Genomic DNA, 27,252 nt, shown 5'->3' on the forward strand with positions numbered 1-27,252 from the left:
GGGTGCAGGAGAATGAGCCAAAACCAACTTGGGGATGGTGATAATAATACAAGAAAGTCAAGTATTCATGTTTAGAAGGCAAAGAAATGAATGGGCTGCGGTGACTATTTAATAATTCACTCACTCATTTATAAAAGCAGTTTGAAGGACAGCTGTCAAAAAGAAAATGAACAATGATGGCAGAGTCTTTGAGATAAGAAACGACCCAGGAAATGAGGTTACTCACCTTGTAGTGACCATTATTGGCTGCATCATGCAGTGGGGTGTCATCATCCAACCCCTTTGTATTGACTTCAGCACCTGCAGCAAGCAACTGCTTTGCAACATCATAGTAACCTCGGTTACATGCCTCGTGCAATGCTGTCCAGCCTGTAAATGGACATGTGATATTTAATACTGCTGAATGACCAATCGTCTGTGGGAACAGGTTTTTGAATAACAGACCTCCTAGACTTTTAAAATGGCATCATATCACTCATTAAACCATCAGTTTGTATTAAGCCAGCACAAACTATGCTAAGGAAGATGCTCATGAATGCACTGGTGGGTGGAATGATGGTTGAAAAATGTGCAAGTTTGGATTCTTTTAGACTTCTGTGACCCAGAGACTTCATCCTTCTTAACTTTAATGAAAGAACTCTAATGATACAAGACTGTCTCTGAGATGGAACTTGTGTTAACCACTTGGATAATCTCGGGACAATCTGAGTAAAAATCTGAATTGAATGAACTAATTCTCCAAACAACCTGGAAAGGCTTAATAACCTGTGTAGAGAACATGCCTTTTCATTACACAGAGAAAGGAGCCAGATAATGTAAGTTCAGAAGCCCATATATACAGACTTACTCTAATACAGACCCATGTCTTCAAATAACATAAACAGAATAATGCTTTAAAATTCCATTCTCAGGTGTATGTTGGGAACAATAAAAGAGAATGCAACTTCATTTAGAAATAAATTCACTGCCTTTACATTTTCCATTAAACACTGATTGTAATGACTTAGAAAAGTCAAATTACACCTACATATTAACACATGTGACAGTAACAATTCTATTCATACATATGCCACCATATGAAACACCCTTTTTCAACTCTTCCCCCGCAAAATCAGCTCCTCTGAAAAAAATTTTCTATGGAATCTCTTCAACAGTCACAAAATGTCAGTGATGGAAGGGACCTTGGAAGAAAGCATAATTATCTAGCAGCCTCATTTTGGATTACTTTTGAACTTCATCTTCCTCTGCTTTTCCTCTTGCTCCATAATAATATTATTACTGCAGACTAAAGAGGAATGAAAGTTTTTTAATACATACATTCTGTTTAAGGGAATTTTTCTTGTGTTCCATTTTTTCTCCTAAAAATGCAAATACTGTCCTAACACCCATTCCAGGTATGTACATGAAAATGAGACAGAGAAGCATAAAAACCTGAAGAGACAGAATTCAGCTGAGCATGATGATATGCTTTCTTCTTCTGCAAGGGAACTTTGTTGGATTTTTAGTAAGACACCACCCACTTTCATGGGAGAATGGCTTTGGAGCTCCCTCATCACACCCTAGACCCAAAGCTCCATGAAGACAGACTGTGTCCCCAGTGCCAAGCACATCCCCATCACATGGCAGGTGACAGATGCATGCCTGTTGAACTCAACTTAATCAGGGAGGAACCCAAGCCCTGAGAGGTTAAATAGCTTACCTGGTATCACAAGTCAGGACTGAACCCCAAGGGCCTCAGCTCTAAGCCTAGCACTTGGTTCACCTCACCGGCAGCTGCCTCAGGGTTAAGTCGACTCCCATTCCTCCCACAGATGGGAAGCCAGCGATGGGCCCAGAGAAAAAGACACTCCCACCCTAGAGGGTTACCTGCAAAGTCTTTCACGTTGACATCGGCTCCCTCATTGATGAGCTCCTTGATGCGCCGGGCATCTCCTCTGATGGCAGCCCGATGCAGTCGAGTTTCTCCACGCTCATTTCTCTTATTTACTTTATCTTTGGTTTTGGAGGCAGAGTTAGGAGTTCCCTTCTGACAAACTGTAGACTGAGAGGGATGCTTTGGTGTTGTGTCTACTGCTCAATAAGGAGATCATAAGGGAAAAGTTTTACCAGCAAGGAAACCCATAGAGGGAGCTGTTGCAGCATTTCAAAATCAGACACCCCAGCCTCTCCCCTAATATCTATGAAGCCTGGCATGGCTTGGTAGGTAAGCATACTGTGTGCTCTATGTTGTAGGAAGCTCAAAGCTTTAAGTGTGAGGTAAATTACTTAGCACTTCTATGGAAACAAGGCACATGGAGATCCAAGGGCAAACTGTTTTGTTGGGATTTTTTTCCTTTTTTCTTTTAATTTTATAGGGAGAAAATATTCCATCCAGGACACCTGTGTCAATATAATGCAATCTACTATCTTCAGTGCAATGGGGACCCTCTGAGGTGTTTCCAGATACATGTGCTAGAGGTTACTTTATTGACCAAAGCCCTAACTCAGAAGGGCTAGATTCTGCCCATCCCAGCAGCTCTAGGATGTACAGTCCTCCCTAAGCGGCACGAAGGCAGTGGCCTAGCCTCGCCCACCCAACAGTCACTTCAAAGCTCACCTGGGCTATTGGCAGACTCCTCTGCTGTCATCTGCATAAGAAGGGCGACCTGCTGGCGCTCTGAGAGTGGATAGCCTGCTCTAATTCCAGATAGCCCCATTCCAAACAGTAAACCAGGCTTCCTGGTGGCGGGCTCCTTTTTAATCCTCTTCCTCTCAGGACCCTGCTTTTCTGTGAGGTACGTGAAAGGAAAAAGAAAAGGGAGGGGAAGATTTCATCTGGCGGAAACTTTCACAACTAAAACTGATGAATTTTTAAGGGAAGAACTAATGGCAGCACTTTCCTTCAATCTGACAGCTTAAAGAACAAAAAGAAAGGTCATTGAGTATAAACAAAAAGTCAGAAGCACTGATGCTACTACCCAAGAATGACTCTCCTGGCATTACTTCTGAAATGTAGAGCAATTTAAATGCCTTACAAATCAGCCAATAAATTCAACACTAAGACTTTGGCTATCAAACCTTCACCCCACTGTGCCTTGGCAGTAAAACACACAAGGTACAACTGCATTGGCTCCTTTGAGCTTCTCAGTAACATCTGGGGCCAGAAAAATAATAACATACATGGGGAGCCTTGCTTAAAACCATTATCTTCTGGGCTGGGTCAGCTTGTTTGCACATAAAGCAAGTTTTTAGCCATTAAGTGGAGGCAGTTATTAACGATTCTCTCCCCCCTCCCCCCAAAATAATGCAGAGGTAAAAGGGGAAAATAGTTAAAAAATAAATAAGTCAAGGCCAACTGATCAGTACTGTACCTTTCTTCTTGCTTCTAGGAACCTCCATTTCATGCCATGATGCTTCGAGGAGTGTACCAGCCTTGTAGTACCACAACATGGACTGAACTGGAGGCATCTAAAAGCATCAACACAAAGCACTAACAAGATACAATGTAACAGCTCTGAAATGTTTCCATCTCATTCTCTTCATAATAAAGCAAATCCTCGACTTATTGTCTGAACCGTTACAAAATATCCTGTCAATTGGTAGCAAAAACACATTGTGCTTTTCTTCCTTTTTTTTTTTTTTAAAGGAGTAGGGGGAGGGAAGAAGCAGGAGGGAAGGGGAGGAGGGTGTAGTACCTTCAACTTCTTTATGGATGTTTTCTTCCCGCTGAGAAGTGGGAAGTCGCTAATCTTTGGCTTCCTGATCAAGGCCACAGCAGAGCCAGAATTTAATGCGTTTCCTGGTTAGCTCCAGCCTGGCCTGGAGGGTACCTGGCATCTCAGCAGAAAGATGGGCCCTCTAGGTTGAGTATAGACATGGGGACCTTGGTAATAATAATAACAATGGCTTTTCAAACACAATCTTGTGGCAGGCTTTTAAAAACTCCTTGTAGGGAAGGTTACTATCAACTAGGAGGTTTCTCCTGAAGTCTCTGCCAGAGAGCTTTAATTTTTGGAATAGAACTTGATGTCAACATGGCTATAGTCTCCATAATTGCTAGTGATATTTGGCTCCTTCTGCAGGTATTTTTGCAGTGAATACCAGAGACCAACTCTTATTTAAAAGTTATTACTTTCTCAGAAAAAAAAATTTTTTTTTAATTTAAGAGTTAGGAGAAGGGCAATCTTGGCCTGTTCTGTTACTAACAGTCTGAAAAGAGCTTAAATGTGACCTATTCATCTAAATCCAAAAAGGACAAACTAGCTATAATGGTTCCAAGAAAGAGAGGTTGGGGTTGAGGGGGAGACTACTTTAAGGAGTCCCCATTTATAAAATTTTCCTATATGATTTACACTGATATTCAGGTTCCATGATTATGTCTGTAATGTTCCAGTTCTCAAAGAACTCATCCCCTCAAAAAGGATAATTTCTTGAAAGCATATTAAGAGATTGTGTTTTGTTTGTTAAACTAATAGAGTACTTTGTTGGGAATGTTTATTAATAGATTGTGTGTTTGTTAGGTGGGCCCCGAAACACAGATATGCGAAACTAGCTTGCTTTATAAAATCTCCCTGAAAACATAGGACCAAGAGAGCCTGGGGGGAGGGAGATGCAAAGTTCTGAAATCAACTCCACTAAATTTCATGAGGTCAAAAGATGAAAAAAATTCTAGAAAGGAGGCTCACTAGAGAAAATCAGGTTAATTTCCATTATCCTGGAGATATACAAGCAGACTCAAAAAGGCCAAGCTAGCAAAGGTAGTTATTTTGTACCTTTTTTACTCTAAGGCCTAGAAAGATTTGATTATGCCTGAATATGGGATTCATAAACTTATAAAGTAAAACAGATGCCCTCTATTGATTATCACAAATATCTTTTGTAGGTCCAAAGGCTAAAGGAACACCATATGCTTAGAGCAGCAGACGTTCAGTAGTTAGTCCTGTCTATAGATCCACCCAGGGGTATTTAGAATGTATCAAAGACTTATAAAAAAGTGGTATGGAACAATTACTTCCATATTTCAGCTAAACTGTCTAAGACAGTGGTGTCCAATTCAAATAGAAATGGGTGCCACTAAATCATACAGAAAACTACATATTAACTTTACCTATGCTCTACTGTATTTTCATTTATTTTGCCAAACATTTCCCAATGGCATTTTAATCTGATTTGCCACAGCCTGAAGTCGGAATAAATGACAACATTGCCAGATGCCTCCTCTTTTCTCTCCAAAAGCAAAAACACCCCCAAAAGTTCAAATTTCAGAATGGCTTAAGGGATCCTCTCCAAATATTTTATAAGTACGGAATTTCATTCTATGTAGTTGTAGAAAAACTTAAGTGGTATGGACATCTATTTTAATACTGGCAATCTAAAGAGTTTATGTTTCTTTGACAAGCTTACTCTATTGTCTTCCCCTCTCCCTAATGCCCATTCTGGGAAGCAGTAAGGAAGGGTAAGACTGCTGTAGAATTCTGTCATTGATAGCATCCTACATGAAACAGTGCAACTATACTCTGCCACATATGCCTACATTCTTATTAACGTTCTGTAAACTACTACCTTTACTAATTTTGCTTAAGGAAGATCTGGCAGAATACCTCCTGATGTCAAACAATGATGTGACCCCAAACCACTATGTGCTTACTAATAAGAAGATGAAACAGACTGGGTTATAGAACAGACCACATTCAGTCCAGGATAAAACTGTCTAAAAGAAGGAGCTGCCAATCTTTCAAAGTTACTGGGCTAAGTTGGTAAGAATGCACTTCTAGTGGTATGGTTTGCATGTGCAGATTCTTGTAAAACAAAGGAATGAATGAATGCATGTTGGTGAGAGTAAGTGGTTCGTGTAACGCTGATTATCAGCCTACATATTGAACCAAAGGATCCCAGACCTCAGTCTAGGACCTGGAAAATGTTGAATAACTGTTTGATGGACAGGAATACCAGAGCCATTTTCAAAAGTCTGTCATTAAGCATTGATTAAGGGGCTGTGTTAAAATGCTGTGGAAACAAAGGGCAAAAAGACACCCTGCCCTCAAGAAGTTCACAGTCTAACATGCAAACAACTAGGGACAAACAAAACAAACTAGAGAAGGGATTGGGAAAAGCTTCTAGAAAAAAAGAGACATGAAGGAAATCAGGGAAGCCAGAGACTAAAATGTGAGGGAAGAAAGAGGGTCAGCCACTGAAACTGATCGAGAGTAGAGAGAACAAGGAAACCAGGGGCACTAGATCACATGGGCTTTAGAGGGTGAACAGAGAATTTTAGATTTGATTCTGAAAGTAACAGGGAGCAACCTCCTACCCTTCCAGTCTCCTTACCCCTTAGCCCTGGCCTCAAAGTACTCTTCATTCTAGTGACACTGGTCTCCAGATCCAGAGAGAAAGCCAATGGAACAGCCAAAGTACACGCAGGAGCAGGCAGCCCTGAATTTTCCATGGAGAAGTTTTCCCTTGATAAGCAGATAAGGTTGGTAAGTTGGTAAGGCCCAGGGGCCTTCAGCTCAGTGTCATGGGCAGAGGGGTTTCCATGTCAAAAGGCATCAGGACATACATGGATAGTTTTGGACAGACCTGCCCAGGGAAAGTCACTTACACAATCAGGTATATGAGGATGGATTTGAACTCAGGTCTAAGTATAACATTCATTCTATCCACTATACCACATGCACCCCCCAACCCCCAGATGCCGAACAAGCGCTCATCTTCATTGGTATTGGAATCCCCTCCCCCAAGGAGTTCCCTATATCAATGGAATCACAGAGACAGCTGGGTTTTTTTTAAATCTCCAGCACCTATTACATGGTAAATGCTTAACGCCTGTTTACTGTTCACAAGATACAGTGCAACGAAGAGACAAAACTAGGAATCAAATGCTTATCTTATCTGCTGTGTGGCCTGGGAGAAGTCAGCTTCCCATATTTCACTGTCCACCTGCTTGTATTTAAAGTGAGCCACTATCACAAAGGGTTATAATGTAAAAGAGTTTGGGAAAAATATAAAACACTTTGGCCATGCAATGGGTTATTAGTGTTACAAGACAATTTTCTTAAGTTCTGCCTTATGGTTCATCACGTAAAGAGTCTGTCTGTATAACCTAGTGGAGAAGTTCTTCCCTCAAGCTTCAAATAACAATTTGGTCCAACCATGACTGCAGTGGGTTTCATATAATATGGAACCTCATTTCTTCATGTAACCTCTGAAAGGCTCTGCTTTTGATGAATTAAATGCTCCATTAGAAAATACAGACCTTCCCAGGCTGGAGAACTATATACCACTGGTGCTCTATCAATGAAAGAAATTGGAATTATCCTTTCTTTGACACAGAGCTAGGGGGAAGAAGGAGGCCTCAGCTTTTGGAATGTCTGAGACTATTCTCTCCAAGGTGAGAGCTTAAAGCCAGCTCAAAACCATTCCTACAGATAATAACTGGCTCAGATTACTGATTTGGGGGCACTAGGAAATCCTAAAGAAACCCCTTCTTCTCAACTAACTACCTCCAAATTCTAAAGGTTTCATTTTCCTGTCATATTTGAAATAGACAACAGGCAATATAATCTGACTTCAACTTTCTATAGTTATTTGCAGTTGGTACTTACAAGAATATCTATGAAGAATACTAAGGAGCCAGTTGATCCCACGCTAGGATCAGGGCATGGGGGGAATCCTAATGGAAACTATGTCCCCTGACCTCATATCTGGGGACAGATACATTATTTCTCCATGACCTGACCCTCAACTTTGAAGGTGAAGCTGATGATGAAAAAGGTCATAAAAGGAGGTCAAACTAATCTGAGAACTCTTACCACTAAATCTACTTCAGACCAAAAGACCACTGCAACCATCTTCTAATATGTAGGCCATTAACCTCATCTTCTTTTTCCCTTCCTTCTGCCTCTATCTAAAGAGCTCCTACTTTCAAATAGTGCTTTGCCACGATTTTAACTGATGTTCTTTCTGAATTTTGTGGCTGTTTTTATTTTCCTAACTATTCTAACAAACTAAGTCCTCATTGTGGTTTGGCACCATATTCACAGAAGTCAGTAAAGCAGAAGATCCACAGCACTGCTATGAGCCAACAATATACTACCCTTCATTTACTCTTTTGTTTCTTTCAGGCTAGACCTCTGCAGTGCCTGCTATACTTTCTCTTCTAGTCTAAACTCTTCCCTTTAGTATAGGCTGGAACTCTGAAGACTTATTTGAAGCTGCCATCTCTGAAAAATGTCTCTCTGTCCCTTCTGGTTCATAGATGAGTAGCTGCCATATCTTTACTCAGTCTTCCCTTATGCCTGGCCCTCCAGGAATAGGACTTTGAAAATGTAAGCTCTTCACTTCTTCCTCTGCCTCTCACATTCAGTGACTGAATACTCCAAATGCTAAATTATTCCCAAAATGATTCCCCCCGCCCTGTTAGATTTTATATATATGTATGGACATGTTAAGATGAATCTATTTCACAAAATGGTAATTAAGTCCCAGCATAACAAAGTATGGGAAAACTCAGCACTTAACATAAAAAAAGTTAAATGACCAAATTTTGTTTTCCCCAGAAATGAAGGCACCCTAGAACTTTCCCCCAATTCATCTGCAACCAGAGACAAGTTTTCAGTTATTTCTAAGTCCTCAATTCCATGTCACCTGGGGCCTCTTACAGCCAATATTATCTTTACCTATAACTTCTATTTACCATATAGCATGCTCCTTCCTCCTAGGTCAAATTTAGTAGTGATATATATATATATATATATATATACACACACACACACACACACATATGCATCACCAAATTCCCTAAATACAACTGCAAAAAGACTCTGTTCTTTTTCACAAACATATCCAATGTATCATTACATAACATTTATCTCTTGAACTGTACTAATGGAAAAATGTTTATTTTACATGGAATGGCAGCATTATCCTGGGTCCTAAAAAATCATGTTAATAAAATACAGGCTCTGGTAAGTCAAGAAGCATTTATTAAGCTTCTACTGTTTGCCAAGCACTGTGTTAAGCACTGGGCATACAAGGAGAAGGCAGGGGAAAGGCCTTTGATCTCAAGAGTTCACAATCTTTAATCCAACACACATTTATCGACATGGAAAGAATCTCAGTATGGCTATGGTGGCAGACTAAATGCCTATTGTCTGACATTCATCTAACTAGTTTGGATCAGGCTCATCACCAAATTAGCTTCAAAGTAATACATTTTTTTGGCCAAAGAAGTCCCTAAAGATCATTTATCAAATTCTGGACGGACTGAAATCTGAAATCAGTACAAATAAAGAGAAGTTTCTACAATAAACAAATACCCCAATACAGATCCTTGTGGTACTGAATCGGGTTGGGCTTTTGTTTGTTTGTCTGTTTGTTTTTAAGTCACTGGCGAGTAGAAGCCAATATACTCTACCCTCTCATGCTAACTGAGGAAAAAGATCCAGGGCGTGCGGGGGATTTGCCCAAGCCAGCAAAAGCTGTGAGAGGAGGTACAAGAACTCAGGCTTCCTGTGAGGCCTGTGCTCTTTCCACTATAAAGAACATGATCCCCCAATGGACCCTAAAGCTCAGAGTAAGAGTGAATTGATTATCTGAAGCACAGAATGATGTATTTGTAGCAGGGGCCACATACACCAGAGGCAGCAAAGATGGAAGAAAATCAAACTGAAGAGAAGACTGGTCCCGAGACTTTCTCCTGAAATCTCAGGGTTCTAGTCTGCACTACATATTTTCATGGTATTGTCTCTGTGCCCAGAAGACCCTTCCCTTTCCTGTTCCAGCAGCCTCTGCTCCTCCTTGCTTGTGCCCAGCCTCTCTGAACTTCACAACCCCAGGAACCATCATGCACTCCTCCCTTGCTCTTGTAACCCATTCGTCTGACCAGCTGCCAAGGCCTGTTATCTATCCCTTCCCAACCTCTCTTGTATATGTCGTCTTCTCTCCTCTGACACAGCCACCACCACCCTGGACTATGCCAATTGCCTCATGCCTGGTATACTATAATAGCTACTGGCAAGTCTGCCTTCCTCAAGTCTCTTCCCACTACAATCCATCTTCCACTCAGCTATCAAAATGATCTCTCAAAAACACTGGTCTGACCAGGATATTCCTTTCGTTAATCAACTCTAGTGAGCCTCTAAGAGGCAGCTGGGTTGCGCAGTGGATAGAGCACTGGCCCTGAAGTTGGGAGGACTTGAGTTCAAATCTCACCTCTGACACTTACTGGCTGCATGACCCTGGGCAAATCACTTAACCCCAATTGCTTTAAGACCTTCTGGGTCATCTCCAATCATCTTGATCTATATCTTACCACTGGACCAAGGTGGCTCTGGAGGCAAGAGTGAGGCTGGTGACCTTGCACAGCTCCCCCTCACTGAAATCCAATTCAGTGCAAGTCAGGACATCACCCCATGTCATGGTCCTCTTTGGGAATGAAGGACAAACAACAGTGGCTCCCTATCCACTGCAGGATCAAAGAGAAGATAATCTGTCTGGTCTATATAGCCCTCCTCCTACCTTTCCAGATGTCTTACACCTTACTCTCCTTTACATACTCTGTGATCCAGTGAAACTGGCCTCCCTGAACTTGTGCTCCTTGCACAAGATACTCCATTTCCTGACTCCCACTATTCCTTAGTGGATGGCTCCAGTGAGTGGGATTTTTTTCCCCTCATTAGCTGTCCTTGACTTCCTTCAGGTTCAGATAAGATCCCAACCTTCTATAAGAAAGCTTTCCCCCAACCCCTCTTATGCCAGTGCCTTTGCTCTCATTTCCAAGTGATTCTAGCTTGTTCATCCACATTGTCTCCACTAGACCAAGTATTCCTGTAAAGCTGGCGCTATTTTTTGGCCTTTTCTTGGTTAGTCTACTTGTTTCCCTAGTCCTAATCATAAAATGTAGGGAACCCAGTAGGCGCTTAATAAATACTTGCTAACTTGACCAAACACCATATGCATAGTCAAATGATTCCAAACTTGCATGCATAATTCTGCATAATCCAATAATTGTAGCATCACATTTTCACCTCCTACTTCCACTGGTTGTTGGTATTATTGTTTTCAAATTTATACTTTTCTCCAGGTAAGCAATTACAAACATAATCAAGAACACTGCCTGTTTCAACTGTCCTGCACTGCAGGTATTAAACATAATAGAAACCTCCCTAACAGTAATACCATGCCTACATCTTGAGTACTCTTGCCTAACCTTTTCTCTCAACCCAGTGTAGTTTACTCACATCTCCACTCTCTGGCTACATTTGGTGCCATAGATTTTCTTATTTTTTAGATTCCTATAGCACTTAAGAGCGTGAACCATAACATTCAGCATTTATTTATAAGGCTGTTTAATTTACTGTTTTTCATGTGTGTTGCTTTGCTCCAAATTATAAATTCCCTAAGGGCAAGAAGCATGTTCTCTAATACTCTGTGTATCTCCCTTAACATACAACAGATAGAAATGAGTTATCTGTCCATTAATGTATAATTATCTGCCCACATAGCTAAATTTTTTTGTTGATCTTTAATTTTTTCATCACCTTCATAAATATAAACTCTTCTGACCCCCCCCCAAGTCCCAAATCATCCCTTAAAGGAAAAGAAGGGGTAGAGAAGAAGAGGGAAGCAGTTCAGAAAAACCAGCAAACCAGTAGCCTAACAGTTGATATATGGTTCCACACCCAAAGTTCCCCACATCTGCAAAGGAGGGAAGCTAAATTTTTTCATCTCTTCTTTGAGACCAAAGTCAGTTATTATAAAATACATAATATTCCATTTTGTGGCTGCTGTTTCCACACACAATTATAGTCATTTCCACCTATCTCAATTGATAAAGCATTTTTTTTCTGATAGTGAGTTCAAGACCAACTAATATCCATAGAGATAAATTTAATCAGAAGCACTAGATTAGGAGGAGGTCAGGAAATCTGAACTTTCCTCAAATTAAAGGCCAACATGTCATGTGCCTCTCTGTGAATCAATTTCCTGATGAAAGGGCTGGATTAGATCAGGGCTCTTACACCAGGGTCAATGAACTTGCTTTTCAAATAGTTTGGTAAATGTAAATATGATTGGCTTCCTTGGTAATCCTATGCATTTTATTTTATATATTTAAAAGCATCAGAAGAGAAGAGTTCCATGGGCTTCCCTAGGCTGCCAGGAGTCTATCACACAACAATGGTTAAAAGCAGGAAGTTTTCCTCCATATTTTACGTTCTGAGTTGACTTTTACGTGCTTTTTGCTCTGGTGCCCTTATGCATCTCCACTTCTCTTAGCCTCTTTGTCTTGAGATCTCTCTCCATGGTTGGCCTAAGCTCCTGCCTCAGATTCCCACAGAGATACTTCCTCACTCTTTGCTTACGTCTCTTCTTTTCCCACCCCATATTTTGTCTTAAAGACTCAATCCCTACACTGTCTATGTTCCATGATTTGTTAATAGACTTAAGAACAAAAGTTTGAGATAATGCCTTGCTAGTAAAAGCAATGGATCTGGAGGCAGAGCACTCCAAATCTGCCACCCAGGAGATTTGCCCGAGTTATCTCTCCATTCCAGGCTTTATCAATAAATGGCCAGAAGATGCTATACTCACTTAACAGGGGAACTGGATCATAATTAACTCAAGTCACAGAACCAGTCACCTTTTAAGACCCTGAAAACAATTACACAAGCTAGGAAAATGAAGAGAAAAAAAATTGTCTCGGTAAGAAATACTGAGAATTTTCAGGTCACAGATATGTCCTTCATTTGCTTAATGAGGAGTAATAGAAAATTAGCCTGTCTGAGCAAAAACTGACGTGACCAAGTGGAAAAAATGTTTCCTAACTGTTCTGTGGCACCACAAGTTTAGCCTTTTCCCTTTTCTAATTTCCTAAGCCTGCAGGTAGAATGTAAATCACAGAAACACTTAAACAAGCATCAAGAAACCTGGGGTTGAGTCTTGACTTTGCCAAAGCCCCTCTTTGGCTGTTAACCTCATTTGTGAAATGAAGAAGTTGAAAGGGAAGGTCTAACTTTTTTTTTTATTTTATTTTGGTTTCTTTTAAAAGTTTCTGTTAAATGTCGTAGATTTGAACTAGGAATATGTTTCCTATAGTATGATGCATAATGCATAGAGCTCTGCACCTGAGTAAGAAATATCCAGGTTCAAATTCTACCCTTGTGACCTTGGACAAGTAACTTAAAAGCTCTCCACCCGAATCTGCTAATCTCTAAAATGGGGGTAATACCTGTTAAGTACCTACCTCAAAGAACTGTAGCAGTTTGGTGCCATTCTATCATCATCATTGTTAACTCAATCTACTTGACCTTTTAATGTGTTTTAATGTAGCTGAAACCAACTTCCTTTCCTTTTGATCCACTGACTGTTACTTCTTTACAGGACATGCTTGGGGTGAAAAGGCTTTTCCTTGACCTGCTAGCCCCTTAAGCCACTCTTCTGTTTTCTTCCCTTTGCTGTCAAACTTGTCAGAGTACAGGCTATACTCATTGTCTCACAACCACTCAGGTCCTCAAACTTCTCATGCTTATTGACACCCTTCCCCCCCCCCACCATTCTGCTGAAACTTTTCCACTTCTTATCGTCTCTGACCCTGCATGATGACACATGCTTACCACAAGGGCCTTTCTTGAACTCTCCACCACAATGGCAATTGGGACATCACATTCTCCTCATTTATCTTTTTTCTCAACTTGTCTCCTTGATGGCCTCATTCATTCCTGCTCTAATAAGTTTTATAAAGACAATTCTCAAACCTACATTTCTACAGCCATGACAACTGACTGCCTACTATGAAGGGAAGTCAATGGTTCAAAACATGCTTCCTTCTTTGGAACTCTGGAGCTAACCTTCTCCTCACCGACTGCACGGCATGGGCAAATTATTCATATGTGTGCCTATTCTTCTTTTTTGGGGGGTGGAGAGGCGGGGCAATGAGGGTTAAGTGACTTGCCCAGGATCACACAGCTGGTAAGTGTCAAGTGTCTGAGGCCGGATTTGAACTCAGGTCTTCCTGAATCCAGGGCCAGTGCTTCTACCCAAGCTCCACCTAGCTGCCACCCCTTGTATGCCTATTATTCTTAAAGCCAATGGGTGCTTGTACTGCACAGTGCAGCTTATAGCAAGCTTTGTCTCAGGACTTTTTGAGAGATGATTTCCTAAAGTATAGGAAAAGAGATGTGTAACCCAGGATAAGTTCCTATTCCTTTACTGTGAATCTATTAAGGGATATTCTCACTTTGATATCTCTGTGGCACTTGATTTCAGGAGGCAATACCAAAACACAAGTCCTGGGAGTTCCCATAATATTGGGAAAATTTTGAGTTTGGGCTTAGTGGCTGAGTCTTGCTCAAGGTCCAGCCTAGCTAAGTAGAAAGAGGCTCACTGCCAGAAGGTCAGCCAAAAGGAAAAAGAATTTTATAGCCAGAGGAACTCATGAAACCCTCTACTAAGGCATGAAAGGCTGATATTTAACATTGGTGGAGGAGGGGCAGCTAGATGGCGCAGTGGATAAAGCACCGGCCCTGGAGTCAGGAGTACCTGAGTTCAAATCCGGCCTCAGACACTTAACACTTACTAGCTGTGTGACCCTGGGCAAGTCACTTAACCCCAACTGCCTCACCAAAATAAATAAATAAACAAACATTGGTGGAAGAAACACCCACAAAAATGAAATTACAGACCTTTTAAATAATTGAAGTATTTACATACACACACACCCACCACCTTTAATGTTTTCATTCTGATTAAGAATAAAGGTGGTATAACAAATTGTTGCTATCTTTTCATTTTGGAAAGGGAAAGGGAAAGAGGAAGAAGCCCTTTGAAAAAGTTTCTAAATATTTTGAAAATCCACTGAAGACTGCACAAACTTTAAGCTCCAAGGCTCTTCATGAATACCATACCTACTCTCTTTTTGCTTATGATCTGCCTAGACAAGCTCTGAAGAGGACCAGAATAAATGTGCCATTTCTGCTTCTTTCATGCTTAGCTGAATCTTCTTCCTTTCTCTCTGCTGCCCTTTTAACACCCTTGTTGAACACTAGCTGTCGTCTCTAATTAAAAGGGACTGAGTTCCAGGCACTCATTCACTGCCTCAAATCCTGACCCTACTTTAGAGATGAAATTAATCAATATGAAGAATCTAAATGTTGATCACAAGAAGAAACAGAAACATTGAAAGTTCCCAGTCTCCATGCATGTACATACTTAGTAGTTATGACTGCTTCAAATACTGTTGTTTCAGACCCTTCCTTTATATGGTCTGTCTAGTAACTAAACACAGTAATATGTGCACCAACAGATACTGCTAAATGCTATTTAATAATAAAGAGATTTGCTGCCACCATAATCAGTAAAACCACTTTACCTTTTAAAATTCTCACTGCTTAATGGAAAAAATGAAGTAAAACCAAACATTCCCAAGGACACAAAAATGGAAAAAACCCAATATACAAAGTTTATAAATGAATTCTGCTTTACTCTTAATAGAGATGGCTAGACTTAGTATGTCATGTTCAGCAACTGCAAGACAGATTTGTCTCACAGAGATCAGGGAAAGTCCTAATTCCTCTTTTAGAACTTTCCATATAGAGAAAAAAGGTACAAAAAGTTGGCTTTTTAAATGGGTGAGCTTTGTAAGATACAAATATAAGATCCTGATAGTCCCCTCATTTAAACCTTGAAAAATATTTCCTTCTATATGTGTAAAAGGAAAAAAACCTTATGCCTAGAAAAGGCATATTCGCTGTATTCACTTATCTTTTGAGGCAAACAACTAGACTCATCATTCAAATCCAGTTTGTTTTCTAATCCCCCAGAATTATAGTGCTACTAATATTTCAGCTTTATCAAAGAACTCTCTTGTTTCTCTGTGGGGGGCTAGCACCCTCAACTCTCTTTTTATCCTACACTGTCTTCTCACCCTCCTTCTCTTCCCAGGGCCCTTGCAGAATCCCCACCTGCTCCCAGCAGCAGCTGGCTGCTGAGGGAGCAGATAAACCATTGACAGTCTCCAAGGGCCCAATGAGGGCATCCTTCCCACTCAGACCCCAAGAGAACGCCTTAACATTCACCCTAGACTCATTTCCAAGATGTCGTGGACTAAAATAGCCCACTGAATGACAGTTGTAAGACAGGCCTTGTGCCAGTGTCTCATCTTTAACTCTGGAGCAAACTGAGTGAAGAGAGAAGATGACAGCCTAAAGCCATCAGAGAGCAGTGTTGAGCTGCTGCCTCACCATGCTCGGTGGAAACATTTTGGCTCTGCCACAGTGTAGGCTTAAGCATTCCAATATAGATTCATTCAAGCTGGCAAAAAAGCACAGCCTATGTCTTATATAACCTTAAGTGGAAAAAAGCATTTCTGTGTTTTCAGTGGCAAAGAAAATCATTTGCTCCTCCCCACGTAATTTTTTGGGCATCACTACCCTACCCTGAGGATGCATTCCAACTTTATTTTCCATACCAAAAGGCATGGAAAAATCAGTGAAAAGATTTTCTTTTTTCCAAGAAATTTTTGCAGAGCTAAACTGTTCATTCAAAACAGCTCTGACTTTAACCATAAAGGTACCATTAAGAGTACAGGGCATTATATCTTGTTTACCCACTTAGATACTTAAATCTGACAGGGGCGTTGGAATGAGGGGCGTTTGGGGGAAGGGGGAAAAAGGAGGAGTCTTTTTCTTTTTATTATGGTCTCGCCCTGCCTCCATACAACAGTTTTGTTTTTTATTACAGAACAAGTGAGGGGGAAACAATCAAACTGATCTATGTATTAGTCAAGATTGAAAGTATCTGATGGTGGTATTCCTACCTCCACAATCCTTCACCTCTTTGCAAAGATGGGGCTGAAGGTGCATTGTTTATCCGAATGCAATGGAATTATTTTCAATTGGTTAAGGTACTGCCTTTCACCAGTAAAAACTGTACCCATCCATGTCTCATTTTGTGTAATTCTCTTCCATGTCCTCTAATCAAAACCTCCACTGAGGGTCTATCCAACCTACTGGGGGAGAGGGATCCTTCCAGGTGTTTAGATGTTTCGTGAGTAGCAGTGTGGCTACCCAGTGTGCAATTAGGTGATTCAGATTTCATCTTCTACTCTTGCCACCTGGCTTTTCTGATCATACATTTCCTCAAAGATATGTTTTACATAATTTTTTATGAATAATTAGAAAGAGGACACAGCCTACTTATGCCCACAAGATACACAAACATTCTTTTTTTTTTTTGAATAGAACATTCTTACTACAAAGAGAGCTACATGTGTGTAATGATGGATCTGGTTAGTCATTTCCAATTTACCCTGTCTGTAGCTTGCTTATATATAGCTCTTTACATGTTGTCCCCCTCATTAGACTAGGAGCTCCTTGAGAGAAGGCAATGTCTTTTAAAATTCTCTGTATCCTTAATGTTTAGTACAGTGTCTGCTAGAGAACAGGGTCTTTTAAAATGTTTATTGACTAAGTTAATGGGCATGTCATTAAACATTTAAAATGTTAACCTTCTGATTAACTCATAAAAGAAAGTACAGGCACAATATTAATGTCTACTTCAGATAAAGCCATTTTTGCACATCTAGTCCAGAATCCAGGAAGGTCATTACATTACAACCTCAAAATGGCTTTTTCCAAATGTTTTTCACTTAATGTGTTATGCATCATTTTCAGCTAATGTGTTTCTCTCAAAGGAATTTCCTGGGTAGAAATATGTATTTTTAAGTGGTCTGGGTTCTATGGAGAGACAATGTTCTATGGGTTTCTGATGAGATTGAAATGGAAAATGACTTCTAAAAGAAGACTCTGATATACCCTTGGTGTGATGAAATAATTCCTTCATTCTTTATGCCTATTTTTAGAGAAAGTTGTGGTCATCCGTTGTGTTTTTTGTTAGCCTGATATTTCCTGTTGCATAATGGATAAACAACTTTTTTTCTTATCCCCGGTCCCATTAGATTATATTACAGACAAAGTGGACCTTACTGCCACATGGGGTTTTTACAATTTTTAACACAAGTTGCCTGGTTTCCTGTCGCGAAAATAAGCACCACATACAAAATAGTTGACTACAGCAGAACAAAAACAAAGGCTATGTACTTTGATTTTCTGGTGTCAGGCTTACTGCTATTTGCTTTAAACAGTACTCTTGACTCAATTTTCCTCAAGTGGCCAGTGACTATGAGTTTTTGCTGGCTCCAATTCTCATTACTATGTAAAAAGTTTGCAACTTCTCAACACACAAAAATGTTCTGGATAAATTTTGATTTGATAAATCGTTTCCCTCTCAAGAAGCTAATAAATAAAAATCGATGGACTTCATTCCAAACTTGCTAGAGTTGACCTGTCATCATTCCAACCCCTATGAAAGGCAATGAGTAGGTAGATATCTGAATGACCTACTGAATTTTATACTTATTTGTATTTTCCATAAAAGATTTAATGGGGACTGAACTAACATAGTGTTGTGTCAGAATTACTGGCACAAAAACTTAAGAATCAGAAGGGAGCTTAAAAACCATGTTATTTGAACAATAACAAATAAAAAATAAATGGAGGAGAAAAGGCAGAGACTCACCTGAGTGCTCCCAAATTCTCCTCCAAATAATTTTAATAATGCCTTAAAACAAATTCTGGATTGGCAGAACACACAAAAGAATGGAGTGAAACAGTTTTACAGCACAAGACAACTTAGAAGGTCAGCAGGAAAGGCCTGTTGAATCTGGGTGGCAGGGGACTGCAGTCCAGCTCAGGCAACACCAGCGCAGACTGAACCACACAGTGGCAATTGTGGCTTCTGGGGTCTTTCAGCTGATAGACAGTAAGGGGGGTCAGACCACTGGTCAGGAAGAAGACTTACAGGGGCACCTTTGTTGGCACTGAGGGTCCAGGACTGTGTTTCATTGTCCATACTAAGATCTGGATTGCAGCTCCAGGGTGACGATACTAAGCACACCAAAGCTTGCGGCTACAGGGAGAGAGGGGACCCTGGTTATGCTTCAGGGGAGGAAAAGAGTGCTTGGTGGTTGCTTACAGATCAGAGTACAGGCCAAAGAGCACTGACCACACCTCTCCTCAAACTATACTACCTTGGAAAAACAGAAAACTTACAGACTGCCTTGAACTAGCTCTGAAATCAGCAGCACAAAAAAAAAAAAAACCCTGAAGGTTGGGATAGTGTACCCTCCAACCCAGAAGCAGAGCCCAACTTCAACATAAAGATAAAAATCATGAAATAGGATAGGAAAATTAGGAAAAGAAAAGACTCTGACCATAGAAAGGTACTATTGGTGAAATGTGAGACCAAAACACAAGCTCAGAAGGAAGATAACAAAGTCATAACTGCTACATCAATCCCCCTCTCCTCCCCCGCCAAGAAAAATGTGAATTGTCTCAGGACCAAAAAGAATTCCTGAAAGAGCTCAAAGGGGTCCTTAAAAAATCAAGTAAGGAGTAGCTAGGTGGCGCAGTGGATACAGCACCGGCCCTGGAGTCAGGAGCACCTGCGTTCAAATCTGGCCTCAGACACTTGACACTTACTAGCTGTGTGACCCTGGGCAAGTCACTTATATCCCAAATGCCTCACCCCCCCCCTCCCAAAAAAAAGCCTAGCTATTATAGTTCAAGAAATTATTAAGGAAAACCGTCCTGATATCCTAGAATCAGAAGGTAAAATAGAAATTCAAAGAATCCATCGATGACCTCCTAAAAAGAGATGCCAAAAATGAAAACTCCCAGATATATTTTTTGGAGGCAGGGCAATAAGGGTTAAGTGACTTGCCCATGGTCACATAGTTAGTAGGAGCATCTGAGCCAAACTTGAACTCAGGTCCCCCTGAATCCAGGACCAGAGCTTTAATCTACTGCACCACCCAGCTGCCCTACTCCCAGATATATATAACCAAAATTCCAGAGCTCCCAAGTCAAAGAGAAAAATACTTCAAGCAAACCGCAAAACAAGCATTCAAATATCATGGAACCAAAGTCAGGATAACACAAGATTTAGTAGCTTCTACATTAAAAGATCAGAGGACTTGAAACATAATATTCTGAAGGGGCAAAAAAGCTAGGATTACAACCAAGAATCACCTAACCAGCAAAACTGAATACAATCCTTCAGTGGAAAAAAAAATGGACATTTAATTAAATCGAAGTCTTTCAAGCATTCTGATGAAAAGACTGGAGCTTAATAGAAAATGTGACTTTCAATTACAAGACTCAAAAGAAGCATAAAAAAGTAAACAGGAAAGAGAAATCATAGGGATTCATGAAGGTTAAAATTGTTTACATTTCTACATGGTAAGATGATACTTTTAACTCCCAAGAACTTCACTATTATTAGGGCAATCAGAAGGTGTATAAATAGGCTAGGGCATTGGTGTGAATTGAATGTGATGGGATGATACCTAAAAAAAAAAAAAATGAAATAGCTAAGAAGAGAAATACCCTAGCAGAAAAGGGAAAGGGATAGGTAGAATGGGGGGAATTATCTCACATAAAAGAGGCAAGAAATAGAGCTTTACAATAGGAGAAATGTAGGATGGGATGGGGAAGTGGGGGTGTGCTTGACCTTACTCTCATTGGAATTGGTTCAAGAAGGGAATAACATAACACCTCAGTTGGGCATAGAAATCTATCTTACCCTACAAGAAAGTATGAGGAGTCCTGATAGAAGCAAGGGCAGCCTGGGGAAGGCAGTAGTTAGAAAGAAAACACTTTTGAGGATGGAAAGGGTGAAAGGAGGGAGTAGGATAAATAGGTGGAAAAATAGGATGGAAGGAAAATGCAGTTAGTAATCATAACTGAAAAAAAATTTACAGCAAAATTTCTCTGATAAAAAGCCTCATTTCTCAAATATATAAAGAACTGAGTGAAATTTATAAAATAAGAGTCATTCCCCAATTGATAAATGGTCAAAGGATAGAAACAGACAGCTTTTTAGACAAAGTAATCAAAGCTATCTATAACTATATGGGAAAAGTTCTAAATCACTACTGATTAAAGAGGAAATACAAATTAAAACAATTCTGAGGCACCACCCCCAAAACTATCAGATCAGCTAATATGACCAAAAAGAACATGACCAATGTTGGAGGGGATGTGGGAAAATTGGAGTTGTGAAGTAATTCAACCATTCTGGTGAGCAACCAGGAACTATGCTGAAAGGACTAGAAAAACATGAAGACTCTTTGACCCAGAAATACCACTACTAGGTCTATATACCAAAGATATAAAAAACAAAAAGGAAAAGGACCTTTATGTACAAAAATAATTATAGCAGCTCTTTTAGTAGTGGCCAAGAATTGGAAATTGAGGGGATGGCCACCCCTTGGGGAATAGATGAATAAGTTGTGGTATGACTGTGAGGGAATATAAGTGTACTATAAGAAATGATGAGCAGGAAGCTATCAGAAAAACCTTGGAGGACTTACATGAACTGATATAAAAAAGAGCAAAACCAGGAGAACATAGAACACAACACCAGAAATATTATAAAGATGATTATTTGTAAAGACTTAGATACTTAGATCAATACAATGATCTAAAACAATTCTGATTTATGCATATCTACCTCCAGAAAAAAAAACTGATGTAGTCTGAATGCAGACATATTTAACAAAGAACAAACAATCATAAAAAAAGGCAACAAACTCAACATTAATTCACTAACAATATATTGACAAAGAAATGCTGAAGCAAGTGGCTAAGTCATGTGGATTTATTTGGAGAAACAAGGAGGTTAGGACAGTGATTCCAAACCAGGTCATTGCCCCACAGTAATTATAGAAAGGTTATCCTTAAATAGCCTGGACTTATTGATTAATGCAGATCATGAAAGGAAATAGTACAAACTGTTGCAATCTATCACTACAGGTTCCCAATCCAAAGCTTACTCTCTTCCATGGACTGTCACCCAGACAAATTCCCATATATTAGACAGACTTTAAATCTTTTTTCTGAATAGAAGTAAATATGGAACCAGAGCATTCACTCCACTCTGCATCTCCTGCCCTGCCTGGTTTAAACCTATTCCATGGAGCAGGATTGTTACCATCCAAGGTTAGTTTGTCACTTCTAATCTCACCATCATATGCTGCTGGCTCAAACCTTGATTGATACCACCTCTTTCAACCTCCTCTTCCTTCTGAATGGAGGGCTAGAAGATGGAATACCAACTCCTTCCAGGTCTTCTTTTACAGAGGGTACAAACTGGACTCTCAGTTCACTTCTCTTTGCATTTGCTTTTCTGCCAAAGCTTCAACTCCCAGGAAACAAGCTAGTGGCCTCCACTCCTGCCTCCTTTTGTGTGTTGTCTTCCTTCCATTACATTGTAAGCTCCTTGAGGGCAGGGACTGCCTTTTTATTAAACTGTACCCCCTGAACTGGCACAGTGCCTAGAACATAGTAGATGCTTAATAAATGTTTACTGGAAATCTAAAAGCTATATGGGATGAGAAGCTTTCACATACAGAGATCTTGTAGAAGAAATAAAAACAATATGGGAACAGAATGAAGTACATATCAGTTTGCTATTGGAGATGCCCCAAAGATGCATTCAATGAACTTAAAGAAGATGAACTTATTACGAATATTTTTTAATCCAAAAAGCAATTATTTTATTCACCTGTGCAAACAGTCTCCAGAATGATACAGATATAAATATATAAATTAAAGTTTCCCAGTACTATTTCTATCTGAACTCAACTGCAAAAGAATGAGTATAATGACAATAGCTTCAGTTACATAGCAGAACAATAACAATAATAAAATAATTCCATTGAGTTAATTACTGGGATTTCTTTTCCCTAACCCAGAGTCCCAATCTTTCTCTAACTTCTAGCAAGTGCTCCTAGTTCTGCCCTCTAGGACAAGTTGAACAATCTAATCACAGGAAGGTTATCATGATGATTCAATTTAAATTTTTTTTTAGCCTTCATTTGTATTTTCAGAGCTGAATATACTGCCTGGCACACAGTAATTGCTTAATAAATACTTGCTGATTGACTGATCAACAAATATTCATCAGGATACTACAGATATGAACACAAACATCCCTGATCAAAGAAGTTTAGATCTTACTGCGGGATGTAGAAGCACATGAGGAAGGAGAGAATGTCAGTAAGCGGTGGCTCAGGAAAGGAGGTAGCACCTGAGCCACAAGTCTTAAGAAACAAAGTGTTCTAAGAGGAAGGTGAGACGAGCATGTGGCAAGCCCAAACAATCTATTTCCTTGAGTCTGAGTTGGTCCTCAAATAGTATGATCTCAAAGTCTTCTCACCATCCTGTGAATCTTGTTCTATCCTGGGGATGTTCTTCAGTCTGTCAATATCCTTCCTAAACCATAGAATTCAGACTTGAATCGGACCTCGGAGTTCTTTAGAGCAGAGATGTCGGAACTTCCCAAACTAGATTAAAACATAAAGACAACACTTGGCCCTCAGGATCTGCTGCAGTTGCCACCCAGATCTAGACCACCTTTATCTACACAACAATTCCCAGGGAGAAGGCCATTCTGCTTTTGGCAAACACCACCAAGAAGTTTCTGTGTAAACCTAAATCTGCCTCTGCAACTTTCACCACAGCTTCTAGTGCTGCCTCTGGTGAGAACAAGTCTAGTCCCTGTTCCACGTGATGTTCTTGAACCCCCTCATGACTTTGGCCCATTCTGGCCCCATTCCATGTGACAATCTTTTCTGAGAAAAATACCATGGACCCGCTTTGTACGGTGTAGACTTGAAGAACCTTTGCCATAACACTAAGAACCGCACCAAGATTTAGGAGATGCCCTATCTGGGCGTGCATTTCCCAAGAGCCAACTGAGAGTTTCTTTCTTCACTCATTTCTACCACCCTCAGACAAGGTCCTGGAGCTTGTGGTCCTTGGCTATATGTGATCAGGGTTAGACTTCTGATACCAGTCGTGGACATGAATGCCCCCTACCGATCCAAGCGCGTCAGTACAATCCGGGCGCCAGAAGTACTAGGTGCAGGTTCCACCTCTGGCACTTAGAAGCTGGGTGACTCTGAGAAAGGCATTTCACTTAAATTGGGCTAAGTTTACTCATCTGCAAGATGAAGAACTGGACCAGATGGTCTCTAAAATTCTGTCCGGGGTTAAATCTTATGATCACGCTATTGCGCAGGCACGCCAAGAGACGACGTATCTTGAAACTGAGCTCCAAGGGTCTGGAGGCAGCTACGCTAGTAGGACTCCGTATCCGTCATATGGAAATGGACAACTCAAAAGAACAGGCATTTAAAATGAGCATATTTCTGGAGACTATAGTAGAAGTGTATCTTGGGGGCTTAGAGCAAGCTTCTTAAACAGTGGGTCATGTACCTGAATGTAGGGGTTATGAAAAAAATCGGGCAATAGTAAAAACTTTATGCATACCTTTTTTTAATACCTAATATACCCAGGGCTTATAAAAATTTCTCAGGCAAAAAAGGGTTCAGGTCGTAAGGGTAAAAGTTTAAGAAGTTCTGATTTAGAGAATAACACGTACATAAGTGAGTGAATGATAAAGGGAATGGTGAAAATGTGAGGGAGAAAAGATTAAGTCAAAGACTAGAAACAGGACATTTTCTTCAGCTTACCTCTTCCCTAAAGTTAGGATTCTCATATCCTACTTTTTAAAAAGTTTACTGTTATAAATATACAGTAACCATTTATAAAATGTTCACCAAGTTTATCTGCTTTAAAATGAGGCACATTAATGGTAACAACGATGTATTTATATAGTTTTACTGAAAAATCTTGAGTGTGTCTTGTAGAGAAAAAACTGCTAGAGTGAAGTTATACCTTCAGTAATGGTCAGATCCATTCACAATGAAAAAGAGTCGAATTCTCTAGCTGTATCAGACTTTCAGGGACATGAATGCTGTTTGAAGTAAGTGGGTCAGTGGATGGGTTGGAAATCTTTTTGTCATAAAGAGAATTCTTTATGTATTCGAATATGACAGCTGAAAGTTGGCAATGTTGATTATTTCAGAATTAGTTATAAAGGATCTGGACTGCAAAATCGGCCACAGAGAAATTCTTTTTCCATCCACCAATCACGTTCTAATATAAAACAAGAACACATTCAAATGCTAGAAAATTACATCTTATAAAAAACTCATTTCAATCATTTTAGTTCGTGTCTGACTCTTTGTGATCCCATTTGGGTTTCTGGGCTAAGATACTGGAGTGGTGGGTACCATTTCTTTTTCCAGTTCATTTTACAGATGAGGAACAAGCAAACAGGGTTTAGTGACTTGCATAGTTACACAACTAGTAAGTGTCTGAGGCCAGATCTGAACTCAGGAAGAGGAATCTTCCAAACTCCAAGTGGGTACTCTATCCACTGCACCACCTAGTAGCTGCCCATACTGTAACTCAAACAATCACCGTATTGTTCAAAAGGCATTGTTTCAAATTAGTAACCCTGGGGCAGCTAGTAGATAAAGCACCAGCCCTGGAGTCCAGAGGATCTGAGTTCAAATCCGACCTCAGACACTTGACACTGACTAGCTATGTAGTAACCCCAATTGCCTCACCAAAACAAACAAACAAATTAGTATCCCTTTCAAAGTTCTCCCAAAAGCTTCTCTCCTTTCTATTATGGGAGAAGATCCACAAGAGTAATATCTAGCTGGTTTTCTTCGGTCCACTCATCCCACCCCCACCCCCTTTCCTTTTTCCACCCTCTCCCACTAGTGGGATTGCTTGAAACTAGGAATTAGAATATAGGATCCTAAAGTCCCCAGGAAACTCTAGACCCTTTGATCCTTAGGGACACCTGCTCTGAGTTAAGTAACCAATGGTGTTTCAAATGCTCCATTTTTATAAGTGATTTCATTATTAATCAGCAATTCATAGTAAACACTATGAAAAATTTCTAATTTTTCTCCAACCATGTTTAAATCCATTAAGTTATATCCTATGTGTTTCACCTTTAGCTAAACAGAAATATATTTTTATCATGTGGTGGTACAGTTAAACAGCTACGGTTCTACTAGTTAAAATATAAATTTCCTCCCTTCTTTTACAAATTTACATAAGTAAACATTGGCTGTGATGTGTGCTCTCTAAAGGAAACTAAGAGATAGGGATAGGGGCCAAGGCAACACCTCTTCCATCCTTGTGATTATACCATATGCAGAGGGGAGAAGAGAAAATGCCTAATGATGCCTAATACAGACACCTTAAATTGGGAGAAGATATAAGGAAGATCCTGATACCACCTTGAAGGCCATCACAAAAGCTTCTTCTTTTTTCCCAACCATCTCTTCCTTCCAAGAAATAAAGAGTGGGAAGTGAATCTAGACTAGATTCCACAGAGGCTCCCTCCCTCAGTTTGGGAAATAAGGAATTAATGATTCAGGTGTCCAATTTTTTCCTGTCCCACCACTAAGGGAGTGAAGTCCTGTAAGAGGCCAGTGAAATTCCATGTACACAAGTATATTTTTAATGTAACAGTACTGCGTTCTATGAAAAGAGCTGTGTCCTACTTTTCTGCTTGAGTTCCACTGAATTTTAAATGACGACATGACTGATTTTTCTCTCTCCACAGGCCCAAGGAAATTCTGTAAAACTCTCTTAAGTATCGAAGAAATATATAGGTAACTCTAATATCCAACCCTTAAGCCACTAAATTAAGCAGTAGTTCCCATACAATTAAGACAAGTTAAGATTCCTAACTAAACATATGGAGATATTTTCTTTACTGTAACCCAGATGAAAAGTCCAAGAGGAAATCAGATTTTAGAATGCATTGCTTTTTCCCACAATTAAATACAGAGTACTGAAACTCAAACATCCCCCCAATCCAACACATACCGGATAGAGTGATAGAAGACTTAGAAAGTATCCCAGAACAAAGATCTATAGCATCTCCCCATAATACTAATGCAGAATCTACAACTTCTCATGTGTAGCTGGACTCTGTCCAGAGATAAGTGACTATCCAGCGGCCCAGACTCCACACCAAATGTAGTCTACAATAGCGTACCAGTAAAACAGCCACGCCATCACATGTGGGTGTAAATGGCTTTGTCTTCCTAAATGCCGTGACCAGCAGAAACAGTCCTAAAGCCCAGTAGTCACCTGATGTCTTGCCCCGCCACACTAACGCTTGCTGAAGACAACAGAAATGGAGGCTCGCCCCCGCCTGAGTACTGTAAGCCCACCGTCACTCCAAGCACAGAAAGGAACTTGGGGGGAGTCGAGCCTTTGCTGTTGTCCATAGTTACGTTACTCCACCTATTTGCCGGAAATGTTGCCCCAGTTGCTCCTG

General features: G+C 40.1%; 1 protein-coding gene across 4 annotated transcripts in view; it reads right to left on the minus strand.

The window, feature by feature from the left end:
* ANKRD11 (ankyrin repeat domain 11) overlaps window positions 1-27,252 on the minus strand; it is a 340,340-nt gene that overhangs the window by 32,355 nt on the left and 280,733 nt on the right. For 3 of the 4 annotated variants that reach the window (XM_043982786.1, XM_043982785.1, XM_043982787.1), the window contains 3 exons: window positions 2,597-2,767; window positions 1,867-2,070; window positions 227-369 (listed from right to left, as the gene is read on the minus strand). In XM_043982786.1, coding sequence (XP_043838721.1) covers window positions 227-369; window positions 1,867-2,070; window positions 2,597-2,767 — 518 coding nt within the window. Of the gene's footprint in view, window positions 1-226; window positions 370-1,866; window positions 2,071-2,596; window positions 2,768-3,350; window positions 3,448-27,252 lie in introns of all 4 variants that reach the window. The other variant, XM_043982788.1, reaches the window with a different exon arrangement.

The sequence above is a fragment of the Dromiciops gliroides genome, chromosome 2 (genome assembly GCF_019393635.1).
Source record: "Dromiciops gliroides isolate mDroGli1 chromosome 2, mDroGli1.pri, whole genome shotgun sequence".
NCBI lineage: Eukaryota > Metazoa > Chordata > Mammalia > Microbiotheria > Microbiotheriidae > Dromiciops > Dromiciops gliroides.